Consider the following 16,684-nt stretch of genomic DNA (forward strand, 5'->3'; position numbering starts at 1 on the left):
CAGCTGCTTCATGTCGTCAGTCCAACGGCTTTCATTATAACGTTTATGACATTATTATTTAATATTGTATCTACGTCTGTCACTGTCAGCAGGCAGCAGTCAATTTCCACCACAGTAATGGCACCGCCGCTAGATGGTGAAACGCACAAATTGGTTGCCGGATTCATCTATAGTGTAATCATAGGAGGGCAGAAAGAGCAAATTGACATGTTGTGATTAACTAATTACCCCTTGTATGTGCTGCATTTGTCTCTCTGTTGTAGGAGGATGAAGAAGTGGAGGCAGGATCAAGCCGCTCATTGTCTCCAAAGTATTCACTCACGGTCAGTCCCCACACACCCAAACTGCAGCTGCTAATTTGCACATTTTTTTGCAATGATGATTTATTTACTGCATGTAGATAAAGCTGCTATTTGTTATGGATGGACAGTGTAGAAAATAAACAAATAGATAACACTTAATAGGTAAACAAATCCTGAATTAGCATCACATATCCTTGTGACGCATCATACTAGGGGTGTATACCCATGTCTTGGACGACCGTACTGTATTTGTCGACAAAGTCTACCACGGTGCAATTTTGATTGAATGCAGTGACCTGCGATTGACATGAGACAATATCATGTGCCCATTTATGCAATCTCAGAAGAAGCTGCTGCCACCTTTCTTTTTTCTTTTTTCTTTCTTTTTTGCTTTTTCCCATAAAAGATGAAAACAACACAGAAATAGTTGAAACCAGTTCAGTGAAGTAAAGTTTACTTTGAACTGACTCCACTAACACATCAAACAGCATTTGGGATAAGTTTACCTTCAGAGCTTTCTGACAGAAAGACCTTTCATTTTAACCCAAGCTGTGACATGTTATACCACGCAGTGTGGGGACCAGCTTGACATGTAAAGGCAACTCAACCAACAGTTTGGGGGCTACAGCTGAAAAAGCACAGTCTCTCCTCGGGACAGCCAGGAGCTCATTAAACGAATGGTGTCAGGGCGCACAGGTCCATATGGAAAGAATCACAGTTGCTATTGTTTTTGTAAATTAATTTTAAAAATGTTTCAAAAAGTGTGACATCGCATACGGCGCCATTCATTTATTTCATTTATTGATCATTTATTGATCTCTAAAATTGTTTACCAAGAATTAGCTTGATCAAATTTATCTAATTGAGTGGTGTTTGAAAAAAAAGTTCAGTATATATTGTATTTGTAAGCACATAAGCTGGTTCTGTCTTTCTTTTGTTTTCATTATTCATCTTTTTTTTTTTTTTTTCCTGTAGAGTCCCAATTCTAAAATGATGCAGGCTCGGCTGTTTGGGAGGGCCTTTAGGAGAGAAATGGCTGCCAGCAAGACTGAAGTCAAGGTGGTCAGGCACCAGGACACATGGTCCCCAGATGACTATTATTTTACAGCAAAAAATCTTTGCGTGCATGATTCCCCTCCTTCCCCTCAACCTCCCCCTCTACCCACCTCTTTATGTGGCGTGAGTGGACCGTCTCCACCTCCTCCTCCTGCCGCTCTCCCTTGCCTTCCACTTGGGAAACCCCAGCATCTACGCCCTCGAACATCTTCTTCTGCCTTTGCTTTTCAGCCAACCTGCAGCCCACCTCCACCTCCTCCTCCTCCTCCTCCTCCTCCTCTTCCTCCTCCTCCTCCTGGCCCAGGTCTTCCTGATGTAAACCATTTGGGCTTTGTCCCCTATGATGAGCACAGTATAGTAGGTCAGACACTGGAGGCAGAAGTGAGTTTGCAAAACGCCTGGAGCCCCTTTGTTCTCTCTGCAGAAATGCAGACTGAGCATGATTTTGAAGATTCTCCAACAACAACAATGTCTCTCTTAGAACCTCAAGGCTCAGTGCCCCGACTTGGAGCTCGTTCTAGTATCTTCCCTCCTATGATGAAGAAAACAACGTATGCAGCTAAAAAAATGTCAGGTCTCCGTTTTGGTAGCAGTCTCTCTCAAGCCCAAACCTATGATCAGGGTATTTACAAAAGAGGAGCAAGCTTCACACGTGATGCAGCTCAACATCAGTCAGGTTTTGGTTTCGGTGGCTCGATGCCTCTCATCCAAGGCCTTCAACAAAGCGCTCGAATAATGATTGGCAGTCCATTGTCACCTGATAAAACTGAGGGTCTTCATGCACTCTCAATGCCAGAACAAGATAAAGAAATGTCAGGTTTCAGTTTTGATAGCAGTCTCCCTCAAGCCCAAAGCCCTGATCAGGGTATTTACGAAAGAGGAGCAAGCTTCACACGTGATGCAGCTCAACATCAGTCAGGTTTTGGTATCGGTGGCTCGATGCCTCTCATCCAAGGCCTTCAACAAAGCGCTCCAATAATAGTTGACGGTCCATTGTCACCTGATAAAACTGAGGGTCTTCACTCACTCTCAATGCTGAGAGAAGATTATGCACGCCCAAGTTCAAGTTTAATTTTGAGTCGAAGATCATTTTGTAAAATGGGTGACAGGAAGAGGAGGACGGTTGAAGAGGCTGAAGCAGAATCACTGACTGAGTTGACTGTTGGCAGGAGCCTCTCACATTCTCCATCTCCAACTCCAAAGTACCTCCTGTGAGTACCCAAACATTTCTTTTAGATATGCTATAACTAAGAAAATCCTGATAATGATTCTCAGAAAACAGTTGTTGCCAAAATGATCTAAATAGTGGCAATGCTTTGGTTGACAAAATGAAAACAGACTAAACAAGTATGTTAAAGGCCTGGTGTGTAGGATTTAGGGGAATATATCAGCAGAAATGAAATGTGATTTAATGTAATAACTATGTTTTCTTTTGTGTATAAACACCTGAAAATGAAAATTATTATGTTTTTGTTACCTTAGAATGAACTGTTTAAATCAATATAGAGAGCACCACCCTATTTCTACAGCCTCGAACGGACAAGCCAAACACTGGCTCCAGATTGGACCATCTGAGTTTTCAGTCACCGTTAGCAGCCCCTCCACTGAAAGCCAAAGAGCATGGAAAACAAACTCAGATTTGTAATGGGAAATTGCTAGGGCTGTTCTGTATTCCATTTTCTGACCTCCGGAGCTTCGGGATTATCAACAGCGATTATTCAAAGCCTTGGTCGGCACGTGTGCAGTGTTAGAATCAAACAGTTATTTAATCCAATAATCTGTGTTCATCGTTCTAAGTTAGTGTTTTAACTTTTGTTGTGCATCTGAAATTATCCAAACTCCCAAGTTGTTGGGTTCAATTGACTTCCTGTGCCTTTTTTTGAAACATTGCACAGCTTGTGGGAATATTTATTATCATTTATCAATTATTTAATTATTAGCAATTAATATAGACCTAAAAATTACTCATAATTACCTGGCAAAGCCAGGTAATTATGAATTATGAAGTGACATTTGTCCTTGGCAAAAAAAAAAAAAAAAAGAATATCCAAATCACTTAACTGAAAACGAAATACCTACTTAATTAACAAATCTTCGAATTGCTAATATTCAGGTCCAGCCCTAGAAACTACTTTATTCCATGTTTTTACTGTTTGCTTTGAGAGACATCTGTGGATAATTCAGCTCACAGTAAAAACTTCTAGATCAGAAAAAAGGTGAGCAGGGCTCCAGAAATGGCCATTTGCATTTTTTACATTGGCCACCGTAGTGAGCGACCCCTACAGCAAGGAGCCAAACAGCGTCTGACAAACACAGTTTGCATAGATGGGCAGGTGCTGAGCTAGCGGCCAATATGCAACAAGTCAAAAAGTGATTTTTAGTGTGTAACTGCTTTATTCCGTGTTTTTACTGGATTTTAATCTCATTAGAAAATGTTTCTAATCAGGAATGCTTGACACATGGGAGAACTTCAACTGCCTCCAATCTGCCATCCTCATCACTAAATGCCACTAAATCCTACACACTACTCCTTTAACTGAAAGTTTTTTGCATGTGTCCTCTGTTAATGTTCACCTATGCATGAAGAAAGAAGACAAAGTCAGCATATGTGTGTTTGTGTTTCCATTGCTGCATGTATGTTTTGTTTTGTTTTTATAATTTTGTGTGTTTGTTTTTGGGGGGTTTTGTGAGCGTAGAGGAGTTAAGGATTCTGGAAGATTCATGAGACAATCCCTGAAAAAAGGTAGAAGACAAATGCACAGGTAAAAGTTCATAATGCATTTTAAAAGGTTCAGACAAAACAAAGAAGATAAAATAGTAAAAGTCTAGATGGTTATATCAATCCCATTTTCTCAGTATTTATACCTCTTCTCCTTCTGAGTTTACAGAGTTAATTATGTTGATAAGGGGAAATAAAGAGAGGTTTCTTTCAAAGCCAGCATTTTGTAGTTGTATTTGTACTTGCGGCCAAAAATCTACAAAAAGTATGTGTCATTTTACCATTGGCTACTAGGAAAATTTAGGAAGTGCTAAAAGATAAAAGAGCAATCAGAAATCAGTCCTAGAATCTTAAATGGCCCACTTCTTTCCAAAAAAAGGTTTAACATATGGACAAGACCAAAATATATGTGCTCAAGCAGCAGTACAGAGACCCAATTACTTTAGACTTCTTTTTGGGGAGTAATAAAGAAACAGATCAGTGATATTAATGTCAGTTTCCTTTTCCCAAAGCTGCCTTATGTAATTGATTGAATTTTAAAACCTCCATACTACCTCTAGTAATTGTCATCAGAGACAAGCACCAATTTCAAAAATATAATTTTATATTATGTTACCTTATGTTACGTTATGTTACGTTATGTTATGTTACGTTATGTTATGTTACGTTATGTTATGTTATGTTATGTTATGTTATGTACATGTATGTATGTTATATGAAAAATAGTTAATTACAGGCCTTCATCTTGTAGATTTGGTAGCCTTCATTTTCCTCTGTTGAGATTTCGGATCCCAGTGTTTCATCTGTATGTTGTCTGGTGGAAGGAAAATCTAATATATTTTAATTATTGGTCCGTCTGTGTGAGTAATGTCGTATAGTGTATTTCAAGCACTTTCTCGGTGTCTTTCAATTTGTGTTTTTAAATGAACAACAGCATGTCAGTATAAACTGAGTGTCCTGCTGTGATCATGTTGTTTCAGGAAAACGGGTCTAGTTCCTGAAGTGCCAGAGATCAGATGGACAGAGATCTTCAAGCTGCAGCATTCAGTGAGTTATAGCACATTTTAGATCTGTGGCCTCAGCATCTTTCAAAGCTGCAAAATTCAATTTCTGAAAAGGAGTTACTGCACTTCTCACTTGGAGATAATGGCACAAAGGTATATGTTTTGGGAAATGTCTAAGTTAATGTCTGCATATAAATCAATCTCTTTATTAGTGTAAAGATTGGCCACCTTATCAGTTTCATCCTCATATAAATGATACCATCTAAAGGGCTTAAAGGGCCCTGTCATTATTGATAGGTTATCCCAAACCGGTATCCATGGGGACTATGTCACAGATTTATTTATTTTTTTTGTATAAGTATGTAGCTTTTTCCAAATATGTTACAAAAAATGAAGCATGTGTTGGTAAGATTTAAAATATATATATATAAATATATTTAAGTGCACTAGAAGTGTAAAATAGCATAAATCAAACCACTAAATACAGTACTTTAGTAAATGTACTTACATTCCACCACTGTATATGTAACATGTAACATACTGCATTATATTTATTCAGTAGATGCTTAAAAGCGCTGCTGTCAGGGTTATTTTTGGCCGGCCTTGTTCATAACTGCTTGCTCATACAACAGTCTTTGGGGAAGTGAGACGTTGATGTTTCGATGGCATGAGTTGTAACCGCTTTCACAGGAAGTAAAAAATAAAAAAATGCGTCTGTGTTGCAGGAGGGTTACTGGGAGTTAACAACACAGCTGGGTGAACTCATGAATGTCAACGTCGACCTCTTCGCCAACGTGTTCCTGAAAAGCAAAGGCATCCAGTCTCTAGGTGAGAACTCTCAGAAACGGTGTCAGAGTGGAAAAATTGTTTTCATTTCACAGCATTTTGGCCAACTGTGACATAAAAAATATCACAATGTAAAATTGCTCCATTTCAAGTTAAATGTAACATTTTAATAATATTAATAAACTTTATTTATAGAGCACTTTTCATACAAGGAATGCAGCCTGAAGTAATTCACATTAACACAAAAAACAATTAGACAATCAAGACAGGCGGTGATAAACAAGTTGTAAAAGTCAAAGTAAAACGTACAGAGACCAGTAAGAAGAGTTATAACTGTTTTGGTTTAGAAGTCTAGCTGCACAACATTAAATAAGCTGAAGTTTCTCATTTGACTGTTTTTGGGAGGCCAGTTAAAAGAGAACTGCAGTAATTTAATCGAAAATAAAAGCATAAGTTTTTCATTTTACTAAAACACAAACTTATCAACTAAACTTTCATTAATTGTGAATTTCAGTTGTAATCACAATTAATTTATTTCTTTTATTGCATGTTTGCAATTCCATTTTAAGTCCATATTAACAAAGTAAAGCAATTCTTCCCAGACTGTCTTGAGTAGGAATCGAATGGCCACGTTAGTTGACTGATGTTGAATTGTCTGCAGTCAGTTGCCCCCCATTTAAAAGCAATGCTGTTAACTTCTTTGATTTAGTTTCATCCACAGATTTGTGGCGACTCACACACTCCAAAATAATACATTGTCGGCTTTTGTGATGGAGCAATTTCAAGACTATGTAGGTACTGCAGTATACAGAAATATTCAAATACAATAGACAAAAATAACACATTTATACTGCAAGCAAAAAGCTGCATGAAACTAACATAAAGTGGGCATGAGTTTAAACGGGAGACTTACAGATACCCGTAGAATCCATTCTTTTTAATATGACTTGAGGACAGAGGTCAGAAACGGCCATGCTGTTTTTCTTAGCCAAAATTTATCCTAACTTTGAAACATTAGCCTCCATCCTGAGAGGCTAGCATGTCATGACACCACCCTTCAGTTTTCTAGTTTTACCAGTTTTATCACTCAACTATAAAACTCTGCCCAGGACAGCTTCTTAAAGACAGGAATGTCGGCCCTGTGTGTGTGTGTGTGTGTGTGTGTGTGTGCGTGCGTGCGTGCGTGCGTGCGTGCGTGCGTGCGTGCGTGCGTGCGTGCGTGCGTGCGTGTGTGTGTTTTTTAGGTGCGAGGGCCCATGCAGACATCCTGAGGCTGGTGGCGACTCTTCTGGTTCTGCAGCTGATGAGGGTGAAGAAGCTGGAGGAGGGCAAACTGCTCCGCACCCTCTTCTGCCTGACCGACTCCTCTCAGACCAGGTCTGTCCAAAACTGGTCAAAACAACACAAAGATACTGAAATAAATGGCTTTTTTTGTATTTGTAAATACACATCAGCTGAAGTTTAAAGGCACATACTGAAATCAAAACACATTCAAAACAGGACGTTTAGAGACAAAAGCGGGTTTGATGTCTCATGTTAAGGTTGATGTGATACATGATATGACGACTCCAGAGTGGAGCATAAAGGTGTGTACTGTGGGAAGAGGAACTGTGAGAGGAAGCTATCAGCACTTCACTTAGAATTGACCTTCAGTACTTTTATAGTACTTCTCCAAATTAAACTTGCCTGGTTTAGCCTTTTGTTCTCATTCATGGAAGTTCTCTGCTCTGGATGGTTTTGTAAACTCAGCTGTCACTATTCCCACAGTGACTACCTCTTAAGCCCTGTGTACGCTGCATGATTTTGGGCTGTCCCAGACAAAAGCTGACCAACGTGAGGGAAACATGGCGATATCTTTGGTCGTGGTTCTTAAACGGTTGTCTTACCTTGCACAATGAGAAAGGTTCAAGGATGGCCGTTGCCAGAGTCTTGCTATCAAAGACAGTCTGGGATACAATTCTGACCCTCAGAAATTAGGGATCTATCATTTCCGTCTGATCCTCATTGCATCGAAATTCTATGGTGTCCTTCTTCCAGTTCTTTCTATTTTATTTTATTTTATTATTTTAATAATAATAATAATAATAATAAGGATTTTTTTATGGTTATTTTTGCTTTAATTACTTATTGGGGTATAAGGTGTGCTGTTGGGGTGTTAGGATAAAGTGGCATTTTGTTTTTGGGAAGGAAAAAAACAACAAAAAAACAACACTGGAACATAAATGCAAAACATACATAAATAAATGCAAACATAAATGCCACTATAGTGACGGCTCCGTTCACGTTGTCTACATTTTACTCTGGCCACTGCAGGAGCGTAGATAGATGATGCTCACAGACGATGTTTTGTTCTTGCGAGTTGACGTCAGTGTACAAAGCCTGCGATTCAGGAGGTGATTTCAACAGTTCAAACAGTCTGCATACATAAACCTTGATGTTATTCCAACTTTATTCCATCTATCTGTCACAGTGTAGCCGCACTAAACTTAAAAGCTTGCCAAATGTCACAGTCTGTTTTTAGGGTAACAGCTGACTTTTTTCTTTTTAAATTCCAGACCTGAGCGGTGGGAGGAGGTGAAGAAAGCAGTAGACTGGGTCTGCTGGGCTGACCGGCAGTACCCGTGTGTCTACAGCCGGCTGGAGTTTGGTCTGAGCTGGGAGTCCTCCACCCGTCAGCTGCTGGGCTTCGAAGGCTTCCCTCCATTCTCGCCCCTCAGTGGTCTGAACCTGCAGATGACCGCCGCCCCTCTACTCGTCCACTGAGACGGCCAGCACGAACATAAGTTAACGTGAGAAATTCTTACCAGTTTGACTTTTTGAGGTTATGAAATTATCTTTTAGATTTATTTTTACGTAGATTTGCGAGCATTTCTTTGGCTTATAAAAGAACTTCTGAACTGTTTCTGTCAGTGCGAAGGATGGGGAGTGTTTTATTGATACAAAGATCAGTGCTGCAACAGCTTATTGACACTGATACTTATCTAAACTCTTACTGATACTACTCTGCATAATGCGACGCAAAGAAAAAAAACATGGCATTTGATCACATTTTTTTCTCAACTCAACTTTATTTATAAAGCACTTAAAAACAACCACAGCCGAAGCAAAGTGCTGTACATTAAATAGATAAAACAACACAAACATATAACAAATAAAAAATAAAAGAAAATTAAAAATGGATAAAATAAAACCGGTATAAACACTAAGATAATTATTTCATAGTGTAATCATAAATGTATCCTGATGTGTCCCGAACAAAGACTGCATCAATGATACAGGACGTGGTGGTCGTTTTGGTGACAGCGCTCTAACTAGGGCTTGGTATCGTTTTAAAAAAAATGATCATACCAGTACTGATACCAGTACCTTTGAAGTGATACTGACACCAACAGTGATGATTCTAACACATACTTAAATTCATGGAAATGACATAAAATGAAGATTTGAAAATGAACTGGTAAAAATGTGTTGGAACCCTGTAGATTAACATAAATACCAATATCAGCTTATCCATATTATGGTACCGACTAGTCTGGAAGTGGTACCAGTTTAGTATTGGTTTCTGATACCCATACCCAGTCAGTGTGTTTCAGTGCTCTTTAATAACCAGATTCAGCTGGCTTTCCCCAGTATCTGATTTCTTAAACTATATAAGTACAACAAACATGTTTCCTTAATCGGTGCAGGGTATTCGATTGCTAGATTTCTCCTTGAGAGAGCAAACTTCTTGGCTGTGTTTACTGATTCTCATGTTTCGAATTGTCTTTTCTCGTGTACACTCATCTATGGCAGGGAAAGTATCTCTGTGACAGCAGGTAAAAAGGAAAGCTCATAGCAGTGCGGCAGCGTGCTCAGAACAATCCCGTCCAAAATTAGACTGCAACTGAAGCTATTTAGCAGAAGTGTGTTTCCTCTGAACTTTCGACTTTTTAAATTAAGATACAGCTGTGTTCCCACCGCCACACACACACATGCACCTGTAAAAAATCAAAATCTGTTTTTTCAGCATTACAGTTAAAGTATGCAGTGATATTTCCAAAATAAGGTCAGATTAGTGAAGAAAATCTCATGACTGACCTGCTGCAGGTGTCCATGAGTAATCTGATTACCTGTGTAACCTGGTTACTCTGTGTGACCTTTTTTCCTGAGTGCATGTGTTTTAAATGTGCATTACCAATCAACGTGCCTTGCCTTAAACCAAGTTTAGCCCTTTTTGACCCCATTTTTGATTCGCACAACTTATTTAAGAGTTGGGCTGAATCTCTGCATCATCGGGCGTCGTTTGCCGTGCGGCACAAAGCGAGAAGCGAGGACTGATCATCTGCTCCCGAACAGCCGTCAGATAGTCGGATGATATCTGACATGTCAGAAATGTTGGTCAGCCGGCGTAGGCTCTCGCATAGTTGACGCAAGGGGGGCATTCCATATATGCCATATGCCATGGCAACACACCGCTGGACGTCCCCAGATTAAAATTCAGCAACAAGTAGTGATAATGTCGTAAGTGCAGTATATGGCTGGTAGCATCTGCACAAGGAACGTTAGCAAATCTAATGTCAGCTCTCAAGTTAAAAGTAGTAAGCTTACCTCCAGTTCTCTGCAAAATGGACAAACCATGCAGTCCACGTCTTTCAAGCCATCTGCGTGTCCACATGCGCCGGCGCCTCTTTTTCTTGGAGGTTTCGGCACACAGGATTGCACAGATTATCCAGGCAGCACCCTTCTGCCTTGTTGGCATTGTTACTAATACCTGCCTCAGAGCTTTCAAACTAATCTTTTTCAACAGTTGTCAAGAGCCAGGATGGTCCGCAGGGGCTGACGGGCTGCTTTTACACGTACAGAGAGCTCTCAGGTCGTAGCTTGATGATCAGACCGTACAGTGTGAGCACATTAATTGTGAGCTTTGGCTTTACATCATAGATTATTAATTCATACAAAATGAGTTTGAATTAAACGACATTCCTAAAGTGGTACAGAGTATGCCTTGCCTTACATATATAACTGCCTCTTAGCGTCTTTTATTATTGTATTTTAGAATGTAAGTTCAAGAAACACTTAAAATGAGTAAATATAAAAGGAAACAGTTTAAAGATTGTTATGTACAAATCATCTTGTATTCTCACAGCTGTTTTCTGTAACTTAAGTTTCAGTGTTTTAGCATCTAGTCTTGGTTTTGTTAGTGTAAAAGCAGCAAAAAGAACAATGATAAGCGCTTACAGCAAATATCTATGTACTATTATAGATACAACTAGTTATCGCAATGGCAGGTCTTTTATCATTTTATTTGTATTTTTTCTGGAATTGGCTGAACACAACTTCAAACATCTGAAAGAAAAGCAAGACAGACAGCTGGAGAATATCTCATGTGCGGACCAGAACAAGTTGCTGTTTTAAGATAAGAATGCTGGTTTACCACTTCTCTTTTTCTTCTCAGACAGCTTTAGTTTCCCCTAAAAGATGCTATCAAGTGAAGAACACTCTACTGAATATTACTTTGCTGATCATAAAAATACGAAGACAATTTAGAGTACTTTGGAGGAAAAAAAAATCAAAGCGTTAATTGCACACAAATGATTTTAACTATTAGGTTGCTGGCTTTATCAAGTGTCATGTTCCTTGTTGTGGTGGAAGTTATTGTTATTGTGTTTGTAATCATGATCAGAAATAAAATCTTTTAAAATGTTTCTTGAGTGCTTCTTTCTCTCTCTGTTTATCAACATATTAAAATTAACTCTGCATAAATTCTCTCTTGTTTTTTTGCCTCTTTCTGCAAGTCACAGATGTTACATTTGCACCTTATTATGTAGCAGAAACGTTGAAAGTTATGGGTTAATGTATAGTTAGGTTTAAGCACAAAAACCACCTGGTCATGGTTGGCAAAATGGTCATGTTTAGGTGGTTTTGGGGGCACAGTCCTGGCCAGAAAAGTGGCGATGTCTCTGCTGTGGTAATCGACAGTTGAAGTTTTGAAAGATTCAGGACAGCCCTTTCTCATGGGTCATTAAGTTTGTATTAATTAGGCATGGTATATGAAAATATATATTATCGGGATATTATATTATCCCGATAATCGTCAAAATCTGCTTCAAGGAATACTTTAAGCATATTTTGAAAATCACTATTTGTATATCAATTGCTCACTGCACTTTACCTTAAATTCAAGAAGAAAACTGTCTCACATGTCCTCTATTCACGGTGAGCAAAGAATTAAAAAAAATAAAACTGCAAATTCTCACAACTTGATTCATTTATCTAGTCGCATGCGCAGTTCTTCCTAAACACAAGAATTTTTACGAAAAGCATGACAATATGAAACACTTCCACCTCCGAGCAGCGCGCTCTGATCGTCCCGTGTTTGTACTTGTGTGTTATATTGTTTGTGTAAAAATACTCATCACAATTTCTCAGAACTTAAAGAGACATCTTCAGTTTGCTCCTCATATCCACCTGACAGTCCAAAACCCAAAGACTCATTTCCGATCATAAATGACAAAGAAAAGCAGCAAAATTCTCACTTCTCAAGAGGTTGGGTTGGGTAAATGTGTGAAATTTTTGCTCTAAAAAAAACTGAAATGATTAATTGATTATTATCAGAATTGTTGGCGAATCATTTTTCTTAAATCTGTCTGGTATCCCACTGAGATCTCCATGAGGTAGGACATTTTTTCATTTCTTTAGCTGATTTTTCCAGCACAGACAGGGTGCAGAGGTATATGACAGATTAAATTAGACTTAAAAATATTTGCACTGTATGGTTAAATGTGGGGATATAAATAAATGTAAAATGACAATTGAGACTTGATTTTAATTTATCTTAGGTCTTCCTCTCGGGGTCCTGGTAAGGACTTAATTCTGTTCATGTGACAATCATTGCACAGATGTGGCTTTTTTTCACACTCATGACTTCCTCTTTTAAAGACAGAAATGATGACCAGCAGTTTCATCATTTACGTGTGCTGTAGCCCTCGCTGCAGAGCTGACCTAAGAAATACTTGACATCCTCGTGAGCGATGGAAGAAATCTATGTCAATGTTGAAAATGCCAAACCTGTCGACACGAGCCCTTCAGCAGCTCCAGCAGGTGAGTATGTGAACAGATGTATGCTATCACCACTGTTGTAATATTAACTGTATTCACTGGTTTTCTTCTGTGTTCAGGTCCCAGGAGCTCAGAGAGGAGATTTCATCCAGCTGTTATCCTCTGTCTGGGGCTGCTCTGCCTTTGCCTGCTGGCCGGACTCATCGGCCTTACTGTGCACTGTGAGTCTGAATTTTAAATCAGTTTTAGCCTCTGACTTTCAAAAGGGATATTCTGATTTGAAAGATGCACTTATTTTACTAAATTAATGCTTTTCTTTTTTGACTTTTATCCATTATTTACATTACTTTTCATTGTCGTTCTTTTACCTTTAAAAAATAGTTGTTTTTTTTAAATCTATTAAATAGATAGAAAAAATTAAATAACCAACTAATAAGAAAAATTAACTTCTTTAAACATTTGTGACAGTCAAATGTTTTTTCCTCCTAAAAGGTCATATTCAAGATCTTTATCCGACTCGTTCAGAATCAGCAATTTTACAGGGACTAGACGACTGCATTGATTCGGTCCACTGAAGCGCCATAAAACTAGAGTCATAACAGAGTTTCACTTCAGCTTTGTGTTGAGTTGTTTAATAGACTGCATAGATCTGGACTTAATTTTGCATTTAGTAACTCTCTTAAAAATGAACCAGGGACCATGTTTGATGCTGTATCCAGTTCTCTCAATACATCTATGGTACCTCCCCAGTAATTAAAAAAATATTTGATGTTCCTCCTCTCCTCTCATAAATAAAAAACAGTCCCTACTGAGCATCTTTTTAGAACCTTAGGGCAACATAAGGAAATATTTTGACTAAAATACAGAAACGTAGTATCAGCATGAATTCATGAGGTGTTATTATCTTGATTTCTTTCAGATCGTGACCTCGCCCGTGATTCAGCTATAGTTTTCACCACTGTCAAAGCCAATTTCACTGAGCATCTCCAGGCCAGAATTAAAGAGAGAGACGTGCTGAACGCCAGCCTCACTGAACTGAGTCAAGAGCTGGACAGACTTCAGAGTTTGTTCAAACAGAGTGAGTGTAATGAACACCATCTGACATTGTTTTATCCCACTCTCAGCTCTGTGAACTGTACTTACAGTCCATTAGCCTTGTCCATATAACTTTATTTCAACCTCTTGGTTTATTTAAACATGAATTTATTTATGTACAAGCCACGTTTTCCAACTAGAAGTCTTATTATCATCTATATTATAGCTGAAAGCCACAGTTTCAGTGCAAATGTGATGTTTTAAATGTGGCAGCTTTCAGCTGAGTCAACTTAAATATGAATGGATTTATTCATGGTAGTAGTAGCAGCAGCGGTGTTAGTATTAGTAATAAACTTCCTATATAATGTGTATATGCGTGTGTGTGTGTGTGTGTGTGTGTGTGTGTGTGTGTGTGTGTGTGTGTGTGTGTGTGTAAGACTTCACTTCACTTCCTCTTAAGATTGTCATCAATTGACAATACAACTTGGATTGTTTATTTTTCTATCACCTTTCTTTTGTCCTGGTAACTGTTGTGTAAGTTAGAAACAGCGCTGTAAGTAACTGACTCAATTATATGAGTAACTTGACTGAAGATGAGGGGGGAATTATTTTAGATTCATGTACACAACAGTTACATGTATAAAAAAAAGTCATGCAAGTGAAAAGAAAAACAAAGAATCCAATGCAAGCCAACAGTTAAAACACAGGGATAAAATATAATGTCTCCAAAATATAAAATCTATTCATGATAGACAGTTATTACAAATGAATATGCTTCATTTTGAACAGGGTGTGTTAAATGCATTGGTGGAGTTCATCAGGAAGTCACATGATCAACAACTTACTAGTAGAAGGACATGAGTCTTGCTCTTGATCTTTGATCTTTTTTTTGTTTGTTTCTTGACAGAGAAAACCTGTCCTGCAGGGTGGAGGATGTTTCATTGTTCGTGTTATTTCCTCTCCACTGTGTCTGATTCCTGGGAAAACGGCAGACGGGAATGCAGAGACAGAGGAGCAGATCTGGTGATCATAGACACTTATGAAGAACAGGTAGTGTGTGTGCATGTGCGCGTGCATATGTGTGTGTGTGTGTGTGTGTGCGTACGTATGTGTGTGCGTGTGTGCGTGCGTGTGTGTATGTGCTACTCAACTCATTTTTCTTTTTAGTCTTGATCCAAATTAGGAACTTAATTTATTGATTATTATAGTTTTGTGCTTTTTAAATGTAATGTTTTTGTTGCAAAGATGCTTTTTTATGGTGGATTGTAACTATGTTTTTTTTGTTATTTTTGTTTTTATTTTGTGGGTATTAAATGTTACTGCACTCCCATCTCTTGTTAGGAATTTTATTCTTTATAAATATCTACTATATATTTAGTAGTTACAGCTTTGGACTTTAACTGTGTATAAGCTACAATGATTTTCACACACATAAGTTATCAATTGTTATTAATAGTTATTAACTGCAGTACAACACATCAGCATCATAGACAAAACGTCGAAGATGTGACTTCTTCACACTGAGAGTTAGGTCATTTTTTAAATGCCTATACTAAAATTATTTCCACGTCTGACATATTGCACTTTTAAATTTAAGATATACGCACCATTCTAACTTTTTGTTTTTTTATTTTGAACAGGAATTTCTCACTAATTTCGTCAGGGGACACACTTGGATTGGTTTGAATGACAGAGACAACGAGGGCACCTGGAAATGGACGGATGGATCTCCACTGACTGATGCGTAAGGCTCAGAGAACCTTATATTGTTAGAGACATGCAACTGCTGCCCCACGTTACCGGGTTCATTTTTTAAATGTCGGAATAATTATTATATGAATCAAAGGAAACTGAATGTTCAACATTTCTTATAAGCGTAGCTGCTATACATTGAGAAGTAAACTTAGTTGTTAAAAGCCAAGAATCCAAAATTTTTGTTCATGAGAAAAACTTAAAGCTGCATTAAATGTTTTGAGGTGTTTTTTTTTTTGTTGTTGTTGTTTTTTGTTTTGTTTTGGGCCTTAGTGGGTCACTTGGGGAAAGTGAAAAATCCTTTGAAAAAACACTTCCTTACTGACCTCCTGTAGGTACTGGAACGGCAAGCCTGATAACGGTGGTGGAGATCCACGGTGGGGTGAAGAGGACTGTGTAGAAATTTTAGCCAGCAGACAGACTCGATCAAACTGGAATGATTTGAGATGTGAGGACTCTCTGCCATGGATCTGTGAAAAAATAGCCTAGCATTTAGAAGCTGTAGTTGTTAAATTATAAAAGTAATATTTTGTCAAATTTGCTGAAACTGTCACTAAATCCACGCAGGAGGAGATGAGACGGATAGTCCAAGAACATTTCTGCCTTTTGACATTGCTTTCAATGGCATCTCTGTACATGAACAAGTACAACCAATCAGAGCCAAGGATTCTTTCACGCAGCTGTCAATCATGACAGTCATTGCTCAAACTGTCGAGCTCGGCAGCACTGATTACATATGTATCAGACTGTGTGACTGCATTGCCTGTCTCGTCCATATTTTAGTGTGCTGTTTAGCTGTAAAATGAGAATGTTTGTTCAGGCCATGCATTTTGACTATTTCCAACCTGGCGACCAAGTCATAAATACTTCATATTTTGAAAAGCATTAAAAGTACAAATACAAATAAACATATTTGCATAAGGTTTCGATATTTGAATAGTCTTTGTAGCTGAAAGAATGCAGAAGTTGTGGTAGATCTGAAAATATAAGGA

General features: G+C 38.3%; 2 protein-coding genes across 5 annotated transcripts in view; both read left to right on the top strand.

Moving 5' to 3' along the window:
• Window positions 1–11,551, top strand: part of parp4 (poly (ADP-ribose) polymerase family, member 4) — a 34,762-nt gene extending 23,211 nt beyond the window's left edge. For 3 of the 4 annotated variants that reach the window (XM_088083545.1, XM_088083547.1, XM_088083546.1), the window contains 7 exons: window positions 264–323; window positions 1,278–2,569; window positions 4,055–4,120; window positions 5,058–5,124; window positions 5,807–5,909; window positions 7,112–7,244; window positions 8,423–11,551. In XM_088083545.1, the coding sequence (XP_087939671.1) occupies window positions 264–323; window positions 1,278–2,569; window positions 4,055–4,120; window positions 5,058–5,124; window positions 5,807–5,909; window positions 7,112–7,244; window positions 8,423–8,630 (1,929 nt within the window). In that variant the 3' untranslated portion in view covers window positions 8,631–11,551. The remainder of the gene's footprint in view (window positions 1–263; window positions 324–1,277; window positions 2,570–4,054; window positions 4,121–5,057; window positions 5,125–5,806; window positions 5,910–7,111; window positions 7,245–8,422) is intronic. The other variant, XM_088083548.1, reaches the window with a different exon arrangement.
• Window positions 11,552–12,799: 1,248 nt separating this feature from the next.
• Window positions 12,800–16,615, top strand: LOC121949580 (CD209 antigen-like protein C). The gene is made up of 6 exons (XM_042495310.2): window positions 12,800–12,947; window positions 13,025–13,126; window positions 13,825–13,983; window positions 14,848–14,990; window positions 15,581–15,684; window positions 16,028–16,615. The coding sequence occupies exons 1-6, from the start codon at window positions 12,878–12,880 to the stop codon at window positions 16,179–16,181; spliced, it is 732 nt and encodes a 243-aa protein (XP_042351244.2). The 5' UTR covers window positions 12,800–12,877; the 3' UTR covers window positions 16,182–16,615.
• The last annotated feature ends 69 nt before the right edge of the window (window positions 16,616–16,684 follow it).

This window comes from Plectropomus leopardus, chromosome 10 (assembly GCF_026936395.1).
Source record: "Plectropomus leopardus strain MGB_pleo_1.0 chromosome 10, ASM2693639v1, whole genome shotgun sequence".
Lineage (NCBI taxonomy): Eukaryota > Metazoa > Chordata > Actinopteri > Perciformes > Serranidae > Plectropomus > Plectropomus leopardus.

Coding starts and splice junctions, on each gene's coding strand:
- LOC121949580 (XM_042495310.2), top strand. CDS start 12,878: ATGGAAGAAATCTATGTCAATGTTGAAAATGCCAAACCTGTCGACACG. Junction 12,948..13,024: donor CCCTTCAGCAGCTCCAGCAG/GTGAGTATGTGA, acceptor TTCTGTGTTCAG/GTCCCAGGAGCTCAGAGAGG. Junction 13,984..14,847: donor TCAGAGTTTGTTCAAACAGA/GTGAGTGTAATG, acceptor GTTTCTTGACAG/AGAAAACCTGTCCTGCAGGG.